General features: G+C 49.0%; 2 protein-coding genes across 3 annotated transcripts; both read left to right on the forward strand.

The window, feature by feature from the left end:
* Nucleotides 1-3,810: 3,810 nt before the first annotated feature.
* ITGB1BP2 (integrin subunit beta 1 binding protein 2) lies at nt 3,811-10,430 on the forward strand. The gene is given in 11 exon segments (XM_086619901.1): nt 3,811-3,874; nt 4,104-4,153; nt 4,243-4,299; nt 4,885-5,033; nt 5,172-5,284; nt 5,530-5,588; nt 6,502-6,572; nt 6,817-6,919; nt 8,231-8,350; nt 8,811-8,882; nt 10,197-10,430. Coding segments are annotated over 11 exon segments (1,092 nt in total).
* Nucleotides 10,431-11,466: 1,036 nt separating this feature from the next.
* Nucleotides 11,467-21,853, forward strand: LOC104371565 (rho-related GTP-binding protein RhoG). Of its 2 annotated transcripts, none has more exons than XM_086619455.1 (2): nt 11,467-11,498; nt 21,053-21,853. In XM_086619455.1, exon 2 carries the CDS (start codon nt 21,074-21,076, stop codon nt 21,647-21,649), a length of 576 nt encoding a protein of 191 aa, XP_086475581.1. In that variant the 5' UTR covers nt 11,467-11,498; nt 21,053-21,073; the 3' UTR covers nt 21,650-21,853. The 2 variants fall into 2 exon arrangements, with proteins under 2 accessions (XP_086475581.1, XP_086475580.1); XM_086619454.1 differs by lacking the exon at nt 11,467-11,498 and adding an exon at nt 15,448-15,515.
* The last annotated feature ends 732 nt before the right edge of the window (nt 21,854-22,585 follow it).

Below are 22,585 nucleotides of genomic sequence, written 5' to 3' on the forward strand. Positions count from 1 at the left end.
TATGGGGAAGATTTTATTTCCCAAATAACTAAAACATGAATCCTGCCTACTAGCTTTGTGTAGCATACATAACAGTAATATGTATGTCAGGGATTTTTCTTCTCCTAACCAGCTTTTTGTATGGAGGAACTACTCCATGCTTTAGAAATGCACTCCCTTCCTGCTACCCCAGGTTCCACAGAGCATTCCGAACAACTAAAGGGTCAGGGGTGACCTGAGTTTCTTTCCCCAGAGGCATCCAGCATGTTCTCCCCAGGACTTTGAGGAGTTGTTTTACACTGACCCTGATTGTTCAAGGGCAAACACATTAAGTTGAGTTTGAGAATCATTTGGTCCTTTTATTCCTGCCTCCTTTTTGTTCTGTTATGTATCAAATTAAGTGCACATAAAACAAACAGGCTTTATTTTTAATTCTCAGCTAGCTCTCTCCTTGCAAGCTGTTTCCAAGGTGTTGGTCACGACTGTCCCTGCTCAGCTGGCTCACGCAATGACTTCTGCTTTCCTCCAGGGCAGAGATCCAAGCAGGCCCGAACTCAGGAATGCAGCCCTGTGGCCCAAAAGCAACTGCCAGAAGCCACAGCTTCAAATTAGACAGTGGATTTGCTGTGCAGTCCAGCGTGCTCTTTGCTATAAGCTGAACCTCAACTCTTTTTTTCTCCTAGTTTTTAAAGCACCAGCTCTAGCAGGACCTTGAGTCTGCTGATGGCTGACTGAGTGGTTCCCCTGGACCTCATCTCTGTTTCGTGGTGGATGTGTCGTGTCTCTCTCCCAGGCAGCACCCTGTCACTTCGTTCTCCCTGGGGAGCCTCTCCTTGCGCTGGGAGCTGTGGCTGGCTCCTTGGGCGCTGAGGGGGCTCTACTCAGCCCCAGCCCGCTCCAGCTTGTCCCTCTGCGACGAGGCTCGGTGTGTGGGTCAGCTACAGCACCCTCTTGGTGTTTCCTTTGAGGCATGCAAGGTAACCTGAGCTTCAGATTCTCACTGGCACTGGGATGGTGACAGCTGCAGCCTCACTGACAGCTCGTGGAAAGGACAAAGAGATCTGTAACCCTATAACCCTGCTCAGCCCCTGGAACTGCAGAGTCCCCTGTCATAGGGCTTTGCCTGGCTTCTGGGGTCCCGAGTGATCCCTCTCGCCTGAGCAGAGGTTGTGGATGCCAGCAGTGTTTTTTTACCCACCTTTAGGACTGTAGGGTCATTTACTGTGCCTTGAGGCACTGCAGTCCTTTGAAGAAGGTATCAGCTTGAAGCCACGTGGCTCATGCTGGTGTGACAGTTCTGTGCCCTCGGGTTTCTCTCCTGGCTTTTATCTTGGATGTGGGTTTATACACAAGCTACCCAGGTATAAGGAGGCTTGATGGTGATACCTGTCCTTCCCTCCAGGGGTCCCATTTTCCTTGCTAACGAGATGACAAGGAAAAGCCCAACGTTGCTGCTGGCCAGGGTGTCTTAAGGTGGGGACAGCAGAACTGAGCTGGGGGTGGAGTAACAGGGCAGTGTGAAACGAGTCTGGAGTCACCTCCCTGGTGAGCTCCAGAACTTTGGTAAGGGTTCATCCTAACTGTGGACTTTGGAGGTTCCCTTGGGGTGGCAGTAGGTCCTGCAGGTTGTTGTACGGAAGTTAACTAGGGTAAACAAACCTCTTGGAACAGGAATGAGGTTACATCAACCACAGCGGACTCTGGGTTCCCCTCCCTAGCTGCTGCCTGCAGGACTTGCCCTTTGCGCTGTCTGATAGTGCCAAGGACTTATGTTGAATCCAGTTCCTGAGCAGAAATGCTCTCCAGGTGCTGTGTGCTCTGGCAGGTCAGGGCAGCACCCAGGAAACAGCTGTCTCTGCAAAAAGGAACAACAAAAATAAAATAATATTCATTTTAGATGCTTGTAGGAACTAAGTAAAACCTTTGATCTCGAGGGGGTTTCCTGTTTGTAGAGGAAAACACTTGGGTCCCAGAATGGAAACAGGGAGTCTGAGCAAACCCCTCCTGATCTGCACTCTTCTTCTGTGATGACGATGATCTTCCAGGGGACAGATTTCACCCCTGGGTTGCACAAGACCCTGCATCGGAGGATGTCTTGGCCATGCGCACTGCTTTGTCTGATGGTGCCACTGTCTAGCAGATGGTTATGCCTTTTGGGGCTGGGGGACTGTCGTGGTTTTTTTTTTTTGGACTGAGGGTCGAGACAAGAACCGAGCGGGAGCACCCACCAACCATGGTCTCGGGCAAAACATGACTCAGGCTTTCTTCATAAAAACAAAACAATTTATTAACAGTTACTAAACAAAAGACAAAAGGGAACGAAACCGGTTACTTGAGAGGAGAAAGAGAAAACAAGGCCCGATCTTAAAACAACACCTCCCCACCCCCTATTTTCCTTTCGTTCCTGGCTCTGTCTTCCCCCAGCGGCGCAGGGAGACAGGGAATGGGGAGTACAGGTCAGTTCATCCATGTTGTTCACTGCCGCTCCTTTCTTAAAGGAGGAGGAGTCTTTACACCATTTTTCCCTTGCTTCAGTGGATCCCCTACTCACAAAGAAAAAGTCCCCAAACTTTTCCAAAGTAAGTCCTGCCCGCAGGATTGCAATCCTCCCCATGGATCGCACCAGTTCGGGCTTTACCAGTCTCGGCCTCTTAGGGAGCTGCTGCCACTCGCGTCGGCGTGGGTCGTCCCACGGTCTCCAGATGCCTCCACGACCTCGTCGTGCATTCCATGCCCCATTATCAACAGTACCTGGTCGCGCATCCCCTGCTCCACGACCTCTCCTGGGCTCAGGCATCTCCTTCCCGACGTGGGTTTCTCCACGGGCCACGAGTGGGTCGCTGCTCCGCCGAGTACACCCTGGCTGCAGGGGGGCCGCCTGCCATCTCACACCGATTTGCAAGGGAAGCCTCAGCTCCAGTACACCTCCTCCTGCTCCATCTTTGCTGACCCGGTCGTTGTGGTTGTTTTCTCTTAGATATTAATCCTCTCTGGGGAAGCTCGGCCCGGCGGGCACCCCGGGAGTGGGGCGCTTACCGAGTCCCCCATGCGGCTCCCCGGCGCCATCTTGAGCACATGGCGCCGGCCCGGGCCCGAGCGGCCCGCTCGGCCGGGAGCCGGGAGCGAGGCCAGCGCCCTCCTGCTCTCTCCTCGCTCCTGAGCAAAAAGCCCCTTCCCGCCCCTTTGTCCCAACTTAAATAGGGCAATTCGCAGAGGCGCCGATTTGGCTCAACCTCCCCCGGGGGGGATGGGACTCAGATCTGGTGGCACAGGGAGCAAATCCCCTCCCCTGCCACCAGAACACCCCCCCCCCACATCAAACTATCACAGGGACATCAGCACAGGTTTTGCCTTGAGACTGTGGACAGTTTCTCTCCTTCTTTTGCAGGAAACCTTCAGCTGCTTCTATAAATGCTAAAGAAACTGAGAGCAGTTGGTCAAGAGAAGTTGCAGATTGCCCCGAGCTGAGTGTGAGCACCGAGGTGGCGCTGATGCCTCCGTGCTGGATGCTGGTGGGTTGGCAGGCACTGGGAGGTCCTCTGCCCACCCTAGGTGTGGAGCCACCCTGCAGTGCCCATTCCCTCTGCAGAGGCAGGACAGAAATGCCTCCCGAGATAACGTGGGCCCCAGGTCACGTAAGCTGCCGAGCTGCTATGTCCATCTTTAGCCTGCTCTCCAATTACAAGCCACTTCCTCTGGCTGCCTCCAAAGATAGGCAAAGCCACCTCCCAGCGCCTGGGCTGGAAACTGTGGGGAAGCAGAGGGGGAGGTCACAGGCAGGGATGAGATTTTTGTGGAAGGAGTGAAGGACACTTCAAGTACGCTTGCGCTATGGCATTGCTGTGCTACAACAAGGGCTGTGGGCAGAAGTTTGATCCTGAGCACAACACCAGAGGTAAGTGGGCTTGTCTGCTTTGCACCAGGGTGAGCAGGAATGTGTGCCGCTTTCTCGGTCTGTGGCCATAGCCACCACGCTGTGGCTTGAGCTGCCAAGCAGGGCTGAGCCAAGCCTAGTGCAGGCAGCCTGCATGGCAAGAGCTGGCTCAGGAGCTGCCGGGCATCACAGGTGGCTTGTGGGCAGGATTGCTCCTCCTGAAAGGTTCTGCCTGATTTTCTCTTTTCAGATTCCTGCCTGTATCACCCAGGCATCCCCATCTTCCACGATGCCGTGAAGGTGAGTGGGGCAGGAACTGGGGCTGCAGCTGCAGGGAGGGACCTGCAAGATTGCCCACACCTGACTAGTTTTCATCTCCTGGTGCCTAGGGCTGGTCTTGTTGCAAGAAACGCACAACAGACTTCTCTGAATTCCTCTCCATAAAGGTGAGTGCCCTGCCAGCCCCAATGCACCCGCTGCTCCTTCGTCCTCTCCTCCTTGCCCCTGCCCTGTCCTGTTCCGTCCCCATCCTGCACCAAGGCTGCCCCTTTCGCCCTGCTGGCTGGGGATTTCCTATCTGCTTCCGAGGACCGTGCAAGCAAGAGTGCTGCTCCCAAAGTGCGGGGCAGGTACTCCCAGAGAAGGGTGCTGGAAAGGGCTGGGATCTCCCACCGGGATCCCATGGGATGAACACAAATACCCCAAAGTGCCAGCACAGCTGTGAATGTCTGAGTGGTCTTGGAGGAGGAAAGGAGGCAGCAGAGGCCTGAGGACGTGGGGAAGACTTGCTGCCCTTCAGCTGCCAGGCTGGGGTGCAGCAGAGCTGAGACATGACTGCCATGGCCCCAGTGAGGCTGCCGCACCATCTTGTCCCCAGGAATCCCTGTAGATTCAGCCGCTGCTTTGGTGCAGGGTCACAGCCCATTCCTGCAGGACACAGAGCCACCAGAGCGTGGAAACTCACAGGGTTTGGGAGCAGCTGCCAGGTTAGGAAGGGCAAAGCAGGCATCAGGCTTGCCTCTGCTGCTCAGGGATGCACAAAGGGGTTTCACAGCAAGGAGAAGCGCCCTGAGCCTTTCAGCCAAGAAGAGACCTCTGACAAGCCGAAGGCCAAACCAGTGGAGAAGCTCATCATCCAAGGACCAAAATCAGCTGAGAAGATGCAGCGGGAAAGACCAAGGTGAGACGAGCTCAGCTAACAGTGTTGTCCTGCTGTGCCACTTCTGCATGTGTCCTTCCCTGCTGCTTCCTCAGGAGAGGCAACAACACTTAAATTGCAAAAAAAATCCACTTGGCCTTTGCTGCTGCTGTTTCCCAGCTCTGATGAACCAAGACAACTGCTGCCAATTAAAGTATCCAGGTCTCTGGAGCAGGCACTGGAGAAATTGAGCCTGTCCTCCCCAGATGAGGCACCTGAGGGCAGTTGCACAGGTAGTGATGAGCTGATGGATAGCAGCGGGTTTGCACATGGCTAGTTCAGCATGAGGTTTTGCATGGCAGGTTCAGCGCAGGATGGGAGGTGCTGCATGCTCAGCCACTGAGCTGTGTCTTGGAAGTGTGCTGCGCTCAGGGACTGTGCGTGCTGAGCTGGAGAGCTGGCAGTGGGGCTGTGGGGAGGGGTTGGCAGCAGGCATGGGTAGCGCGTGCCTCCGGGTGAAGTTGTGTTGCTCTTGCAGGGGAGGTGGCTGCCCAGGTGAGAGCTGGCACCACCTGCAAGAATGCAGCCTGCAAGGCGGTAAGTACATGGCAGGGTCCCATCTTTGCATGGTCTCTGCTGCATGACTGGGAGCATCACTGGTCTTGCCTCCCAGCTGCCATGGGGTGGGAGGTGGCAGTGCCATTGGCTCTGAATGCTCCTGCTCATTCCATCCCTGGAGTAGCTGCCTCTGTCACCTCCTAACCACATTCCTGCAAGAGGCTTCCAGACTCCTAGATTGGTGGTACATATGTGTTTCACCGCTGCCAACTGCTTGTGATGAAATATAGCACATATTTAGGATATGGGCATATAGGTAAAATGCACGTGGAATAATTCTCACCTGCATTTAATTAATGCAGCACACCCCACTTTCTATCTTGCCCCAAGGCTGCCTTGTGTAGGACTGCCTGCCTGCCTTGAGGTGTGCATCAGAGCGACCAAGCTGTGGGAGGGCCAGCATGCTTGGAAAGCAGCAGAGGGGAGTGAGCAGGGAGCAAAAGGCAGGAGGTGGATGAAGACATGAGACTGACGTGCTCTGGAAAGGAGGGGAAGGGGTAGGATGGCCAAACGCCCCTTTACACCTTGCAGCAAGTTTCTACAGTGTCCAAACTTGCCCACTGTCCCCGTGCTGCCCAGCCCCAGGCTGTGTTTGGGAGAGGGCATACAAAAGGGCTGTTTCCAGGGTCGCAGGGATGACACAAGGTCCCAGTGAGGCTGGGTGGCTGCCCTGGGGAGCAGGGACCAGTGCTAGGCTGCCGGCTGGGCACAGTCCCAGAGTAAGTCCTCACAGATGCTGGACCCAGCGATGCTGATTGCTGATGATTGGTGATGTTGGGCATCAGGCTGTGCCCTGTGCAGGGATGGGCTCTGATGGGATGATGTCTGGCTGTGCCATGCTGCCCTGGGCCAGAGGCACAGCTGAAACTTTCCTCTGCTTCTCACTCCATAGATCTACAAGGGCCCAGAGAGCAACACAGAGGTTTGTACTTTCCATCCTGGGGTTCCTGTCTTCCATGAAGGGTAAGAAACAACCCTTTACAGGGGAGTAAACTGCCCCTGCTGAGGGCTGAAAGTGACACATCACAAGGCTGTGTGGCCCTCGCAGCACAGCCGGTCCAGTTGTGGGTGGCACCCCCATGGGTGACAGGTGGGCAGGGTGAGCTGCTGGTTCCAAGCCCCTCTCCCCCACCACCCCAAAGCCTGCTGTGGTCCCCTCTCCTGCTCCAACAGGCACTTCCCACTCAGATCACCCTGCTCTCCCCAGGATGAAGTACTGGAGCTGCTGTGGAGTCAAAACGATAGACTTCAGCGCCTTCCTGGAGCAGCCAGGCTGCAGCAGCGGACTGCACTGCTGGGCAGGGAAGGGGGTAAGGGCGCTCTCGGTGTGAGCAAAGTGCCGTTACTGGCACCTTATGAGTGCTCCTTCCCTTGCTTTGCATTCACATGGGTTTCTACATCTAATTATCTTAATTTTCATAATTGCCAACAGATGACTGCACAGGGTTTCAATGCCTAATCTTCATCCATCTCCTGTTTAAAATGCTGCTCCTGCATTCAGAAAACATGTCAGCTCTCACACCCAATCGGCAGATATGCAATAGGAAGCTGAATGAGGCAGGAGCTGGCCCCAGGCACAGCATAGCCAGCACTGCAGGCTGCTGCACAGGGACAGGCAGCTAAGCACAGGAAAAGCCCTGGAAAAAAAAAAAAAAATTTGACAGATGACTGCAAATGATTGAATTTGGCTTTAATGAAGCTTTGCCTCTGCAATTACTTCCCAGGAAGGACCTCATCTGCAAAGCAACATGGTGTGGCAGGGCAATGGGGAGATCCCAGTTCCCAATATTTTGTGTGTATGTGCAAGTTTCCCCAGGAAATCTCTTGGCTGGAAAAAGGCTTGAGCTGGGAAAGTTGCACCAAAGCAGCCCAGGATATCCCTGAAAGTGCATCACATTCCTCTGAGTGAGCACTGCTCTGAGCAACCCCCTCTGAGCCCAGTCTGTTCTTTGTCCAGGAGCAGAAAACACGTAGTGGATGTAAAGGAGGTTGTAGTGAATGAACTGCGATGTTGTGATGCAGGTGCTTTGTGCTAATTGTCGCCTGAGTTTGGGGCTGGGATTCCTCCTGGTTCAGTTCTCTGGTTGGCAATGCTGAGGGCTGCAAGGGGTCTGTCTCCTGGTGATGCTCAGAAATGCCTGGTGGGGCAAAAGCTGCCTGTGGCATGGACGAGGTAGGGGCTCTGTGGGAGAAAGGTGAAACATGGACAGTTGGGCTCATCTGTCTCCCAAATTTAGTATGGTGGCATGATCCATGTCCAGCAACAGCCCCTGCACTGCCTTACAGACCAGCTTTCCTGACTGTGCATGGCACCTATGAGCTTGGGCACAGCAGAGTGACTCTGGTACAAGGATATATCTGCTCTTAACATGTCCTTCTGGAGCAACCCCAAGCACAGCACAGATACCCTATGTTGCATGGGACAGCCTGGCAGGGGCTGCCCGCCTTTGCATGAGCCACCTCCTCTCAAAAACCTGCACGAAAGGCAGAGTTTTATCTTGCTTAGTTAATGCTGACCTCAGCTGGCACCCTGCGAAGGAGCAACCTCCAGCACAGACATCCCCTCTGTTTGGGGTGCGCTTGGGCTATATGTGTGCTGTGATGGCTTCCTCTCCCCGCAGGACAAGAAGGCAGTGTCATGCCGGCAGGACTGGCACCAAACCAGCAGTCAGGTGGTGGTGACGGTCTATGCCAAGAAGCCCCTGCCTGCCCTCAGCAGTGTGAAAGCCAACCGCACTGTGGTGAGTGGGGCCAGCAGAGCTGGGCCGGGGATGTGTGCTGTCATGGCACCTGATTTTGATGAGCCAACAGCCAGGAGCCAGCCAGGTGCCTAGCACTCTTTGATGGCCTGTTTGGTCTGTTGCTGCAGCTGGGGTTGGCACTGCCAACTTGCCATCCCCAAGCTGAGAGACCGTGGGTTTCGCTGCTGCAGCAGCATCTGTACGGCCACTCTGGCTCAGTGGCTTTCAGCCTCAGCGGGTGGCTTTGCTGGTCTTGAATCCCACAACTGGTGTGAGAGGTGAACCTAGCATGCTCTGAAGGGGGTGAAATGCTCCTAGGTGCCAAGGGGATTGCCAGAACATTACACTGGAGCCAGGATGTGGGGTGTGTTACAGCGCTGAAAGGCAGCTACACTGTCTGGGGGAAGAGCTCTGGTAGTGCTGTGCTACCCACTCAGATAATTTTCTGTTGATCTTTCAGCTTGAGATTCATCTCATCTTTGAAGGGAGTAAGATTTTCCAGGCAGAACTGGATCTCTGGGGGTAAGATCCTGTTTACTTTGATTTCCCTGTTCCAGTATCTGTGTGGGGCTGGGCTGCAACGCTGTGAGGCAGCCTGTGCTGTGGGAGAAGTGTTTGCAGTCCTAAACACAGGCTCCCAGTACGGAAAATTACCCTCTTTGTAGTCAGGATTCTCAGACTTCTGAAAAAGCAGCAAAATGGTTGTTGCTGCAGTTTCTGCACGGTCCTTCCTGTGCATGGAGCATGAGGCAGACCTTCACTGTGTTATCGTACAGAAATGCTGTGGCCCCTGGGATGCTGTCTCTTCTTCAGCTGGCACATCTGTGGAACAAACAGCTGTTTCATAGTCTCTCCTTTGGTGTGATTCATTGCCAGCTCTTGAAGCCTTGCAGAGAACACAGGTCCACCATGGCTGTTGCAGCAGAGAGGACTCGTTTATCTCCAGAGCTCCAGTTTTCTATAGCAGCAAAAGCTGATGGGGAAATTAGGTTTTCTCTATTGGTCCCATAGTGGTAGCACCCTCTGAGAGCCACGCCAGGACTGTGCCTGGGATTGGTACCCATCTGACTGCTCTGCGCTACCTGAGGCACCCTGGCTACTCTTTTTCAAACTACCACAGCAATGGCTTGCTTGTTTGGGTTGTCTGGGAGCCAGGTCGCCCAGGTACTGGCATTTATAGCCATCTCTGCTAGGAAATGCCTTCGGGGTTGTGAGGAGGGCTGTTTTGGAGGCTGCCGGTGACTGCACCAATCGATCCCGGGCTAAGAGCAGAGCTGGACGTCGCTGCCAGCTCTGTAGGTGTTCTGGGTTTGGTACCAGACTGCCCCAAAGGGTCTTTGGCTCAGCAGGTCCCTGTCTCCCCCTGCAATCCTGCTGTGCCTGCGGGTGGGCAGCTGTGTGAAGGGAGAGTCTCACTCTGATTTCTCGGTTGCTTGCTGGCTGGGGAGGAGCAGTGGGACTCAAGAATTCGTATGTGCGTTTCTTGCCTTTATTGCTGGTGCGTGCTGCCCGCGCCCGAGTGCAGCAGAGCGTGCTGCTGGGTGCGGGTATGCCCGTGTCTCAGTGTGGTTCGCTGTCATGGGGAGAGTGCTGTACCGCAGCTGTGCAGGTGGCTGCGGCTAGCGGAGCTCTCCTGAGTTCTGCACTAGCACTGTGGTGCTGCTTAGATGTCATACTGTGAAGCTCAGCTGGAGCCCAGGTTTGGTCCTGCTCTGTCTCCTGGCACGTGGGGAGAGGACATGACTCCTCTCTTCTCCTCTGGCAGAGCTCTGCTGGTAAGGGGAAGGATGAGCGTGTGCTGCCTGCACTCCCCTGCCCAGCTCACTGTGCCTTTCCTTCTCTCCAGGTCATCGAAACAGAGAAGAGCTTTGTGAGCATGGTCCCTACCAAGGTGGAGATCGTGCTTTGCAAAGCCAGCCCTGGGTCGTGGGCCAGGCTGGAGCTCCTCCAGAGCAGGTTGCAGTCCTGTGGTGAGCAGGAGAAGGAGACGGCCAATGCAGAGGAGCCCAGTGCAATGCAGGGGGATGACTCGGATGACAGCTTGAGCTGGTCGGAGGAGGAAGAAGACAAGGAGCTGTAGATGGGAACATTGAGTAACTGATGGCCAAGTACTGGCGGCTGAGCAGTGCCAGCTCCTGAGCTGCCGAGGACCTTGGCACCAGCTCCAGAGATGCAGATTGAGCCCAGAGCTGCATGCAGGCCACAGCACGCCCTCTCACTGGTCAGAAGGAGCAAGTAATAAAAACCCAGAGCAAAGGTTGTACTCTGAAATTCCTGATAGGCACTTAAGAAACATCAGCGGGCTGAACCTTGCCATCAGTCTCTCCCTCTCCTGTGCCTGGTTGGGGCAGGACATTGGGAGGAGCCCCCTTGTCGACACCTCAGACAGCCTGTGCCAGGTCTCCTTGGGGCCGGGTGCCAATAGCCCTGGCATCTCTGACGGTGCAGGGCGCCTGGACAGCGGGGTGAGCTGAGCTTAACCCTCCGTGCCACCCCACTGTCTCCATGGCGGGGAAGGGGAGCCGGGCCCAGGAGGTGTTAGGAGGGCGATGGCAACTGCGGGCACGAGGGAAACGTCATTGCTGCTTGCAGCTCCGGCAGGGACTTGACGTCCTCCTCTGCAAAGACCTTTATAGGTGTGAGACTGCGCAAGGTCGATACTGACCCAGCGATATACAAGGGGGACACGGAGGTGGAGGATCCTCGGGGGGGTTTCCTTGTGCAACACCTCCCGGCACTGGGAAGGGGGCAGAGGGCGACGGGCGCCATTTGCCCACTGTACTAAACCATTCCGGCACTAACACCGGCAAGCGGGCAGAGCCCGCGGCCCGCCCTGAACCACCGCCCCTCCCCCCCGCCCCTTCACCCCCCGCCCCTTCACCCCCGCCCCTTCACCCCCCGCCCCTCCCCCCCCGCCCCTTCACCCCCCGCCCCTCCCCCCCGCCCCTTCACCCCCCGCCCCTCCCCCCCCGCCCCTTCACCCCCCGCCCCTCCCCCCCCGCCCCGCGCCGCGCCCCCTGGCGGGCCCTTCCGGAACGGCGGGGCGGAGCGCGCGTGCGCGCGGCGGCGACAGGGGCGGGCGCCGGGGTGCGGCCGGGTCGAGGGTCCGCCGCCGCCCCGGGAGTAGCAGGGGCCGCTGGCGCAGGCGGTGAGCGCGGGGCTTGCGAGGCGGGAGGGCGGCAGGAGCGCGGTGCGGTGCGCGGGGGCAGGCGGCACCCGGGGCTCCCCGCGCGCGGCGGCGCGGCCCGCGGCGGGCGCGCAGGGGCCGTGCACTGAGCTGAGCGGCGGCGGCCGCAGGCCCGGTGGCGGGAGAGCGGCCTCCGCGAGCCCCGGGCACCTCGCGTGTCTACGGGTGCTTCTCCTCGGCGTTGCCGCCGGCCGGGGCCGCGGCGCACGGCGCCTTGAGGAGGCAGATCCTCCGCGTCCGGCTGCCGCCACTCCCGCTATCAGCGGGGCGGCGGCCCGGGGCCGGCGCTGATCGCTGCCGGCCTGGGAGCCGCGACGGTCGCGGTTTCCTGCCCGGGGGAGGCTGTTTGCGCGCTTCCTGCGTCTCCGCGGCACCTGCCCCGCGAGGGAAGCCCCCGGCTCTGGAGGAGGGATGGGCGGGTGCGGGAGCAGCGGGGTAATCAACCCCGTGTTGGGTTTTTGGCTTTCAGAGGTTGCGGGACATCGATGAGATGCGGGTCCTGGCGTCTGCTTTCCGTGGTGTTCGCGGGGGTGAACGTGCTCATCAGGCGACCCGGGGATGCTGGAGGCACAGGGGAGGGAGGAAGTTTTGTTTTGTTGGTTTTTTTTTTCTGGTCCCATTTCTTGCTCAGGGATGTGCGGGAAGCAGGAGTGGTCCCGTGGACAGACCCTACTCTTCCCGCTTCCGCAGTGTCCGAAGGTTGGGCTGGGCTGTTCTAAAGTCGGGATGATGCTGATCCACGTTAGGAGTACTGTGACAGATTTAAGGCGATCTCTGCTCCCCGTGGGTGTAATAAAAGGTTAGCAAGTGATGAATTAGCTTTTTTAAAGGTTTCTTGTTTCAGTGTTGAGAGTGGATTTTCCTTTCCAGGAATGTGTCAGAGTAGTCATATTTGATCTCCCCTCTAAAAACTACCAAATTGTTGTCTCAGGAAGAGTAGAGCAAGGTAGTGACCTAAAATATTCTGAGTGCTGAGAGGTTTCAGGAGTCACAGGTACTGTCTCATTTAGCAGCTGCTACAGAGCTCTCTTTCATAAGCTTAACACTTCTTGAGCCCTATAAACTTCCAGTATTCGTAACATCCTGTAGTGAGGAATTCCTAGCTTAACCTCAAACCCTAAGAAGCAATGCTACCTTTTATTTGTTCTGAACCTCCCTCTTTCTGATTTAATTTGATGTCCCTTTGTTCTTTTTTTTTTTTTTTAAAGAACCCGTGGTATCTATTTATAAACACTTGTGATTCCCATCATGTTTACTCTGAGTTATAAAAAAGCTTTAAATGCTTTGTTCTTTATGTGTACCCTATGCTTGCAACACGTGTCCTGTGCTGGAGTGTGCGGTGTTCCTTGTGCCGGCATCATTAGCTGTCTACTCTTTGTCCCAAACTTGTTCCCAAGCTTATCTTTTGATTTTTGAAAAGCTTACGTTCTCTTCTGTGTCAAGTGTAAAATACATGGCATGGAGGCTCTGTTTGGCCAGTTGGATAGTGTTCAACTGCACACAAGTTTTTCTATAGGGGACTTAAGCTTATGAGACATATTTGGCGTTTTAGCTTACTGTTTCTATAAAAGAAGATGCTTTCAAAAGTTCTTAGAACTTTACAGAGATCTTGGAAAAACAATGAAATATGCAGTTTGCAGTTAGTAGGAGGAAACTGATGATGCAGTTTGGTTTGCTGATGTGATGAGGCTGTGATTCTTTTAGAGTCCAAAATGTTTTCATGAAATTTGATATCGTGTAAAGGTATGTACCTGTATATCTACAAAGATATATATTCCTTTAACAGGAGTATTTTATTTTCTTAACTTAACTTTTCTATGCTTTTACACATAAATCTGATAGACTGCTGAGAGATTCTTTGCCACTAGTAACTTTTAGAACTTCTAGCTTTTTAGAACTGCTTGATGCAAACGAGCCTGGCAAATGTTGCAATACTGTGGCAGCCAAGCCATGATACAATATACACTGAGTGCATGCTTTAACTCATGTTTTAATCATATCAAAACTATTTAAAGACACTTTGGAAAACTGTTATTGATTGACAAAGTGTGTGGGGCTTTTTTGGTTTTGGTGGGGTGTTTTGTTTTTTTTTAGTTTTTGTTTTTACCCCTCAGTGAAATTTGGGGGTGGAGGAGGAGAAATCAAAGAGAACGGAAACTGTGTGGGCTTTTTTCCCGAGGAAAAAGCTTAGATTTTCCTGGTATAAACATTGCCCTTCAAATACAACAGTGGCTTTGTTATAACTTTTCTTAAAAATAATGTTTAGAGTGCTAGTGAATGTCAGGTGACAAAAGATGATAGGAGGATAGTCTAACAAGTTTTTTTTCTGCCTCAAATAGGAATCAGGGATGCTTTAACTGGATTTATCATTCATCCTGCAATGTGCTTAATGCACCTCTTCACAGAACTTCGTGTCTGAGGTAGTGTCTTTTTCACTTTTAGCCAGCAGTAATGAATAAGGCCTTGATAGACCTTGTGAAAGGTAGGAACGACGTATGTTATTCTCTTTTTGTGAACTGACCATGATACCCAGGACCTCTACAAGTTGTTTGTATCATCCAGGAGGTGTGTAGTGGATCTGGGCACAGAACCCTGCGGTCCCGGCTCCTAGTCTTATACCTTTGCTGTGCTTGCCCTTGAAGTGCGACTTGCTCGCTTGTGTTCAAATAAATTGTGAAGGGTATCCGTCTTGATGAATCCATACTTTTGCATGTAGTTGCAGGAGGAAAATAAAATTTAGTACTCTGCACCTTTTGATTATGGCAGGATACATGTCTCATTTGTATACTGTGAATTCAGATATATTCTGAAGTCCTAGTTTTTAGTTCCTGAATGACTGTGCAGCTGCACCTTGGTGTAGTGTTATTTCACAGCTATGCAGCCGTTTCATGAGTGCGGAGAAGGGATTTGGAGAAGTACTGAGACGACTCAATATGAGTTAGCTGCAGGAAGTCTCGTTTATTGCGCAGTTCTTATTGCTTATATAGGCAGTATTTGCCAATAATCCTAAGACCACACCTTTTCTACACCATTATTGGATGATACATATGCTTGTCATATTTAACAGCTTATTTCAAACAGGTACCCGCCTAGCGAAGCTCTGCTCTAAGCAAACACTACTCCCTTATCATGCTGCATAGTTTTCTTATCCTTAACTTCAAGGGCATTCTGCCCCTGAGGCCTAACTTTAGAGCTCCAGTCCTTATTTACACAGGGTTTTTCTTCGTGCAGTCTCTTCAAGGATCTGCACTCCGACACATGAGCTTGTTTCTAATGCCCTTGGGAGATATTTATTGTCCAATAAACATGATCTTGGATTCACAGAATTTGAGATAATTGGTATTTGGTCACTAATGTCATTGCTCTACCATAAAATTTGGAGTATGAGTGCCTGTAGTGAGAGCGTTGATGCACTGAAGTTTGTGTGGTTGAGGTGCCCAAATACCTCACGCAGACCACTTTTTCCCTGTGGTTCCCTAAGAAATACTGCTTACATGGTGAAGCTTATGTGTGTTTCATCCCTGCAAAAGAAATCTTTAAATTGATTAAACAATTTCAGCCTAATTTGGCAAGGGAAGAGGTTTTAAGAAACATTGAATGAAAGGTTTTGGGTGGTTTCTGTCATGTCTTTGCAACAACTTTTTGTGCCAAAAGGGTTGAGGCCTTTCTAGCATCTGCATTGAGTGAACAGCAAGTGAGAACTGCACTCTTGTTAGGCATCAGTAATACGTACGTTGGAGCTGAACCTCCAGGCAGAGCTCGGCAGAAGGTGAGCTTCCTTGACTCTGTGTTCATGTGGAGCTCTGGACCGTGGACTGCATGGTTTCTACTGTGCTGCTGAAATCTGCCTTGGCTTGTGTTTTTTTTTTTTCCCCCTTTGCTGCCACTTAGGCTGTTGCCCTGTGTTTTGTTTCTCTTGCAGGTAAATGGCAGGACTGAAAGTGGTGTGAAAACTTTGAAAGGCACTGAGAAGTCCAAGTAGGTCATTCATTGCTGAAGGGTATTAGGGATGAGGTCTCCTGTTTAACTTTTTTACTCTTTTTTGGCCTGCATTCTAAAAGTCTGGCACTTTTCCATTGAGTTGGCGATTGCCTATAACATTGATGAGTAAGCTGAGCTGCTGTAGAATAGTAACACAGTCTTGATTAAATTGTTGAGAGCCTCTTTGTCTTCCCTCTCAGGTCTGGTGGCTAAACTGGAGACAAGAAAATTCTTTTTAACTCCTTTGCATGGGTGAGGATGGTAGGATATCCACACAATTCATTGTTGAAAGTTTCTGCCGAACTTCACATATCAGGCAGACAGAGTGAATCATCTCTGATCTAGTTTTTGTTACTGAAAGATGAGCCCTTAAGTCGTTTAGATCTCTTAACTTCTGCTTCTGCTTGCTCTAAAGCAATATGAAACTTCTGAGCCTGCAAAACAGGGAGGGTTTGATCAAAGGTGGTGGCTGAATAGAACATGGCTCAGTACAGGTGATTTTGGCTGAACTCTGTGTGTTTTCTGCTAATTTTTGGCCAAAATGGGTCCCTATCCACACTGAAAAGAGAAATATGGACGACCTGTCAAACTCTGAAATGAGGTTATCAAAGAGCAATATCAAAGCTAAAATGCACCTAACAAAGAGGCATCTGATGTTAACGTAGCAAGGGCAGAGATGTATTCTGCTAACAAGTAGTTCCTCTGCCAAGAATTTTTCGAAGTGCAAAAAGCATAAACCTCGAAAGCCCCAGAAGAATTCGGGTTCATGTTTCTTCTGTTTTCTGTCACTGTTTTCTCCCTTCTCTCAACAGACAGGGTACTTTCCTTCAGAAGTATTAAAGGGAAAATCTAGAAGTTTTTTTTCTCCCACAAGAAATTTTTGATGCAACATGAAGTTATTCTGTGATTTCACTTATGATAGCTCTGTGGGGAGGGGGAGTGGAATCCAAATAGTGAATTTCCCCAGCAAATGTCCAGCTGGGTTACAGGAGAGCAAGCTGTCCGTGTTACTGATACCAGAAAATACATAATTAGGTCAGAACAGGAGCAACTCTCCAGATGATCTCTCAACACGTTGATTGAAAGGTTGCCCATTCCAAAGGGAGCCCCAGGTGTGCGGGCAGGGAAGGCAGACTTTACAACATCTTCTGAGAAGTAAACTAACCCAAATAGGAGTGCCAGTTTTCTAATTCAAAGGCACTGATGGACAAGATAGAACTAACTCTCATCCGCGTATTTTTGTACAACACTTCTTTGTGGAGTGGTTGGGTTTGGGTGGGGTTTTTTTTTGTTCTTTGAAAATTACTCCCATTCTGCTGTAACTGGTATACCTCTTCATGATTGGCTGGCCTTCCACTTTAACTGTAATGAAAGTCCTTTCTCTGGCAGGACTAAGCAACCCGAATTACCTCTCACTACTTTGGACTTTCCAGCCACTCCTTTCTTGTGCCGAGTAACCTTTAAACTTGACTTTGAAGCTCGTGCCCAGCTTTCTGTTTCTAAATTCGAAGTCTTTGTTTTGATGTGTTAACATATTAATCTGTATTTTTCTCTTTTTCAGTTCTTGTTACCTGTTGTACGTGAAGTTTTACCTCTAAAGTTTTCACCTCTAAAGTTTTCCTCAAAAATTCTTCTGAAGCTCACCAAAAAAATCCCAAAGAAACTCTAACCCAGTTTTCCTCCTCTCATTGTTTGTTGGTAATTTTGTTTTCTGAGTGTGGTTTTTTTTTCAGCATATATTTATATTCAAATAGCATGCACTGCCAAGTTCAAGAGTGCTTGAGAAATAAAAAGAATTTTCCATGCAAATTTGAACCCCAGCTTCTTGCTATCTTATGAGAGTTTTATTGCGAGGCAAATTGTTTACAAGAAAAATATAAATAGAGACTTTATACATTTTGAACAAAGCGATATGTGGATTTAACAGAAAAGGCCTGATAGAGGTAATACTGTTTGCTTGATTATAGTTTAAATTAAAAAAAAGGTTTGTTTTCCATATGTAAATCTTTAACCAAACTACACCTGCTCACAACATACAGGTTTCTGGAGTATGGGAGCTTCTTTCTAGTCTTTTTTTTTTAATTAATTTCTCTAAATTTTGTGTTTCAGTACTGAATCATGTATATCCTGCTGTGCGTTTGTTTTTCTGTATTGCATGTGCCAGGCCTTGCAGAGAAGCATGCTTAAAAGCCTACAAGATCTTTAATTGTATTTGTGTAGTTCATACTTAGGTAGCCTGATGCTTTGGCATGTATACATAGAATTATTTCCTATTGCAAATGTTAGTCTTCTAAAATCCAAGCCTTAGGTAATTCAAGATATTAATTCTGTGAAAAAGCATTCATGTTCCAGGCTTTTTTGTTACCTTATTACTGTTCTCCAAGTTGAATGCTCTAATGACCTCTTAAATAAAGCACCAACAAAATAATCTTTAGGTAACAGACTTTCATTAGAAATTTTGAATAAGGTTGAATCAAGCTATTCTAGCTGCTGATGGTATGGGATACATGTGGCTTTGTAGCTGACTAATATATGAAACTGTCTGTATTTTCTTACAATATTGCTGTGACGACCCTCCCAATATCAGTGCCTGGTGTGTGCATGTAGGGGTAAAATTCTGGGATAACCTGTTTTTCTGTGAAAAGCTTTGTATGGAAGTGCATAGAGGTGTAAGCCTTTGGGGGAGCTTGTGGTTTGTGTTTTAAAGAGAGATCTGTTTCCAAGTCCTTGCAATTTGTTTATTTAGAAAATAGGAACTGGGCGTATAAAAGGCTTTGTGTTTCTTGTTCTTCATGAGACTTGTGTTGCTATATGAGTTTTTATTGCACGTCTCCAGCTGACTTAGTTCTGCCATCTCTGTGATGTCACTTTTGTTGTTGACTGATCAAAACAGCAGTCTGTAGCATAGGTAGTTCATTTGGAAGAAAACTTTTGTTCTGGAACTGTTGGTCACCATTAAGGTTTCTGGCACAGCATCTTCTAGTACTTCAGTGGTTTGAAGAAAACACAGGAATAGGCTTTGAAACCTACTCTGTGTGCTGCTGTCTAGTGATACTTCTGCAGCAGTAGCAGCGTGTGCTGTTCCTCTGCCGTGATTCATTTCTACCATATGCCACCACTGGCCTGGTTGTACCAACGCAGTTGAATGTGATACTACTCAATGAACTGGGTGAAACAGCTCCTTACCCTGAGGAGGTGGCATGCTACCTGGGTGGGAAAGGGGATACAGGGTTTGGAAATGTCTGAAGGCAGCCTTCCTGCTGGAGAGAGCATGGCAGTGTCTCAAAGCAGGAGGGATAGCAGCAGCACAGACCAGGATGCTGAGTTACAATTGTATCTTCAGGTAGAACAGTGTTAGAGTATTAAAATACATCCGCTCTTCTGTCGCTGTTTGCTGTAGCACTCAGACCCTTTGTATTTGGAAATGCTATGTTGTATGCTGCCAGTAACAGTGTTCAACCTCTATTAATAATATAAGGCTAAAACCGTTTCATTTGTAATGTTTTAAATGATTTTATATTAAAAGGGGTTTTGACTTCCGGTTTGCAAAATGCAAGAAATGTTTCTAAGCCTCTAATTTGACAGAACTTACCTATTTAATTTTTTTTTTTTTTCCCCCCTCAGCCCTGTTAAATGAAACTCTTGGTGCAACTGTTCTGGAATAATATATGCAGCCCTGCTGTCAGCTTTTGCTGATCAGTGCTGTTCTTTGTTTTACTGATCACCTTTACAATGTGTATTTGCATACATATCTCTCTGACTGGAGCCTTGAAATGGGATCACTGATTTTTTTGATGTATGATGAAACTCACATGCATGCTTTTCTGCCAAGGCTCTAAAGTACTTGCCAGATTTCATTTCAGGTGATTCATGTTTTAGAAATGTAATTCCTGCCATTTTCAAAAAAGGTAGAACTACTTCTGCATCTTCCTCCGGTTTGTTTTCCTCTAAATTCTTCCCCTCCAATGTCCTGCTGGGACTTTCTGGAGCAAGGTTTCTGCTTCCCACCACTGCTTGGTTTTCAGTAGTGCCTGTGCATATACATTGATACTTCCATAAGTACTGTATGTTGTCGTGACCACAGTTGGTACCACTCCAGGTGCCTGGTGCAGATTTGTGCTCAAAGCGGTGTGTTTTCACTTACTGCAGAAGAATTGTGCGTACTCCCAGTGGGAAGACAACAGCATGTGGATCCAGATAAAGACTTTGTTAAAAAGGACAAAGCTGAGACTTAAGTGGTAACAAGTTGGTGATTTGTTCAGAGGAAGTTGGAGAGGGGGAGTTTCATGACTTTAAATGAAGTACTTCACTGTTGCTTATTTTCACATGTTTCTTTTGCTATTTTGATGGTGTTGGTACTGTGATCTTTCTGGAATATGCGATGTAGTTCCTCCTACTGTTTGTTTCTTCTGTTTGAAGCAGCATATTTGCTGCGGGTTGCAAGTTGAGGATTACTGATAGTACCTCAAAGGCATTTGGGTAAGAAGGCAGATGCAAGTTCCTTCTTGTTCAGACTAGCAGTGGAAGCTCCAGCATACAACAAATGTGCAACAAATGACTGCCTGTAGTTGTTTCATGCTGTTTTCAAAGTTCCTGCTTTTCATGTGATGAAAGTTTAGAATGAATTGAGTTTTACGCCATATCAATTTGATTATCAAACCTACTCTTCACATATCAAGAAAAGGATAGGGAAGCCTTTAAGTGTCAGATATCTTCTGTAACAATCACCCAGTCTGCACAGGAAGGCTGTTTGGTTGCTGATCTTTTACAGCATGTATTTTCCTAATGCTTAGTGTAAGCTTTCAAGCCTATTAAGTTCTGCTTGTTCTGTCACTGATTAGTGAGAATAATCTGTTCTTGGCTTCTTTAGAAAAATTCTTTGTGTATTCTAATCTGGGTGCTATGGCTAGTTATATTTCAAAGAACAGCTTTTCTAGTACATGCTACTTTCTGAACCTTTTATCTGGTGTCCTCTAAATAACGCAGTCTCTTGAGGTCTGATTGATCTTGAGTTGAGTGAATTATTTATAGTAAACAGTAGCAGTGCAGCCCAGCAATGGGTATCTTGGTTTATTATATAATTTTTGGACCTTTCTTTGTGGTAAACTGTTTAGGCAGTAGAGTACGTAGACAAGAAGTGTGAATCTTGGAGGGGGGGTGTATGTGTGAACCTACAAATGACAGATTATTACTAGGTCTGAGGTCACAATCTCTTTCCACTTGAAGGTATCTTTAAGGACTTGTCCCTTTGCCTGTGGGAAACTGGCAGTAAGGCAAGTCTCTGGGAATTTGGCTAATTTATACTTACATGGTTGGAATGCAGCCAGTTGTCACTGAGCTCTCAGCTCATCGTATCTCTATTTCACTATTGTCTTTCTAGCCTGTGAACTCTTTCTGATGGCTTCTGAGACAATGGGTGTGTCTACCTGTGATAAGAAATTGTTAGCAATGTTAAAAACACTTGTTAAAGCTAATCTTCTAAAATTACTGTCATTGACTGTGCTTTTCCTAACTTTTTTCCTTGCTTTGTGCAGGACTTCGTTTCTGGATAAAGAATGCAGACTATAAAGTGCGTAGTTGTTGGAGATGGCGCTGTGGGAAAAACTTGCCTTCTCATCAGCTATACCACCAATGCCTTCCCAGAGGAGTACATTCCTACCGTGTTTGACAACTACAGTGCCCAGATGACTGTTGATGGCCGGACAGTTAGCCTCAATCTATGGGACACTGCAGGCCAGGAAGAATACGACCGCCTGCGCACGCTCTCGTACCCTCAAACCAATGTGTTCATCATCTGTTTCTCCATTGGTTGCCCCTCTTCCTATGCCAATGTCAGGCACAAATGGCATCCTGAAGTTTCTCACCACTGTCCAAATGTTCCCGTTCTTTTAGTGGGCACGAAGAGAGACTTGAGAAATGACCTGGAAACAGTTAAAAAGTTGAAAGAGCAAAGCTTGGCTCCTACTACCCCACAGCAGGGGACTTCGCTGGCTAAACAAATTGGAGCAGTCAAATATTTGGAGTGCTCAGCGTTGAATCAGGAAGGTGTTCGGGAGGTGTTTGCTGAAGCTGTGCGTGCAGTTCTGTATCCTGTGACAAAGAAGAACACAAGAAAATGTATTTTATTGTAGTTACCTCGGGTGATGGATGTTCAAAGTTGAATATTGACTAGAATCTTGGAGGGCTCTTTAATGAGTTAAATTGAAGATTTTTTTCATCTTGCACTAACAGCTCTAAGCAGAAATGGTTTATGCAATGAATATTCTTGCAGTCTTATTGCTTCAGGGAAACTGAAACAGAACAGTTTTTTGTTTTTTTTTTTTTTTTTTTTCAACTGAGAGGTCAAATATGTACTTTATTTTTAAAGTTCCAGTCTTGGGATCACTTGGCTTCTGTCCTTGTTTAGTGTGGAGGAAAATAAGGAACTTCTTTGAAGCCAGACTTCTTTACTTGATAGCCATCAGTTACTAGATTTGCTGAAAAGCACAAATTCTGATAATTCTGCTTTAAGTGTAGCTGCTGCTTTTTCTATCCCTTGTTTACTGTTTGAATTTGTTTTACAAACAGAAGTCTGGTTGTCCAGTTGTTTTAATTTGTCAGTTTAAAGATTGAAACCAATTTGTTTACGTTCAAAAACGCCTGAAATATTACTGAGATTCACCTCACAGTGAACTGCCATCGTTTCTGTGAAGAGCGAGCATGAGGCATGTTTAATGCGGTGAGCAGGACCCAGGGAACACCTGCAGTGATTTTATTAATAGCGGCAGGAGCTGTTTTCTCCTAATGTGAGGAACTGAGGATAATGATGAATCGCTCAAGTGATTTTCATACTTTTGAAGTGGAGAGGTGGAAGAGTAGTTTAGATGCAAGTCTTCCATAATCTTCTAAACTGAATTTTTGTTTCACTCTGCAAAGAGACTTTGCACCCTGAGAATAAAGTTAACAATTACCTTCTTGGACTGACTGAGGTAGTTGGGATGACACTTCTCAAAATGAGATTTTCAATGTGATCCCTTTGAATCCCAGAGACTTTATAGCAGCCTGTTTGCTCTTGAGGAATTCATTGC

The sequence above is a fragment of the Tauraco erythrolophus genome, chromosome 13, assembly GCF_009769465.1.
Source record: "Tauraco erythrolophus isolate bTauEry1 chromosome 13, bTauEry1.pri, whole genome shotgun sequence".
NCBI lineage: Eukaryota > Metazoa > Chordata > Aves > Musophagiformes > Musophagidae > Tauraco > Tauraco erythrolophus.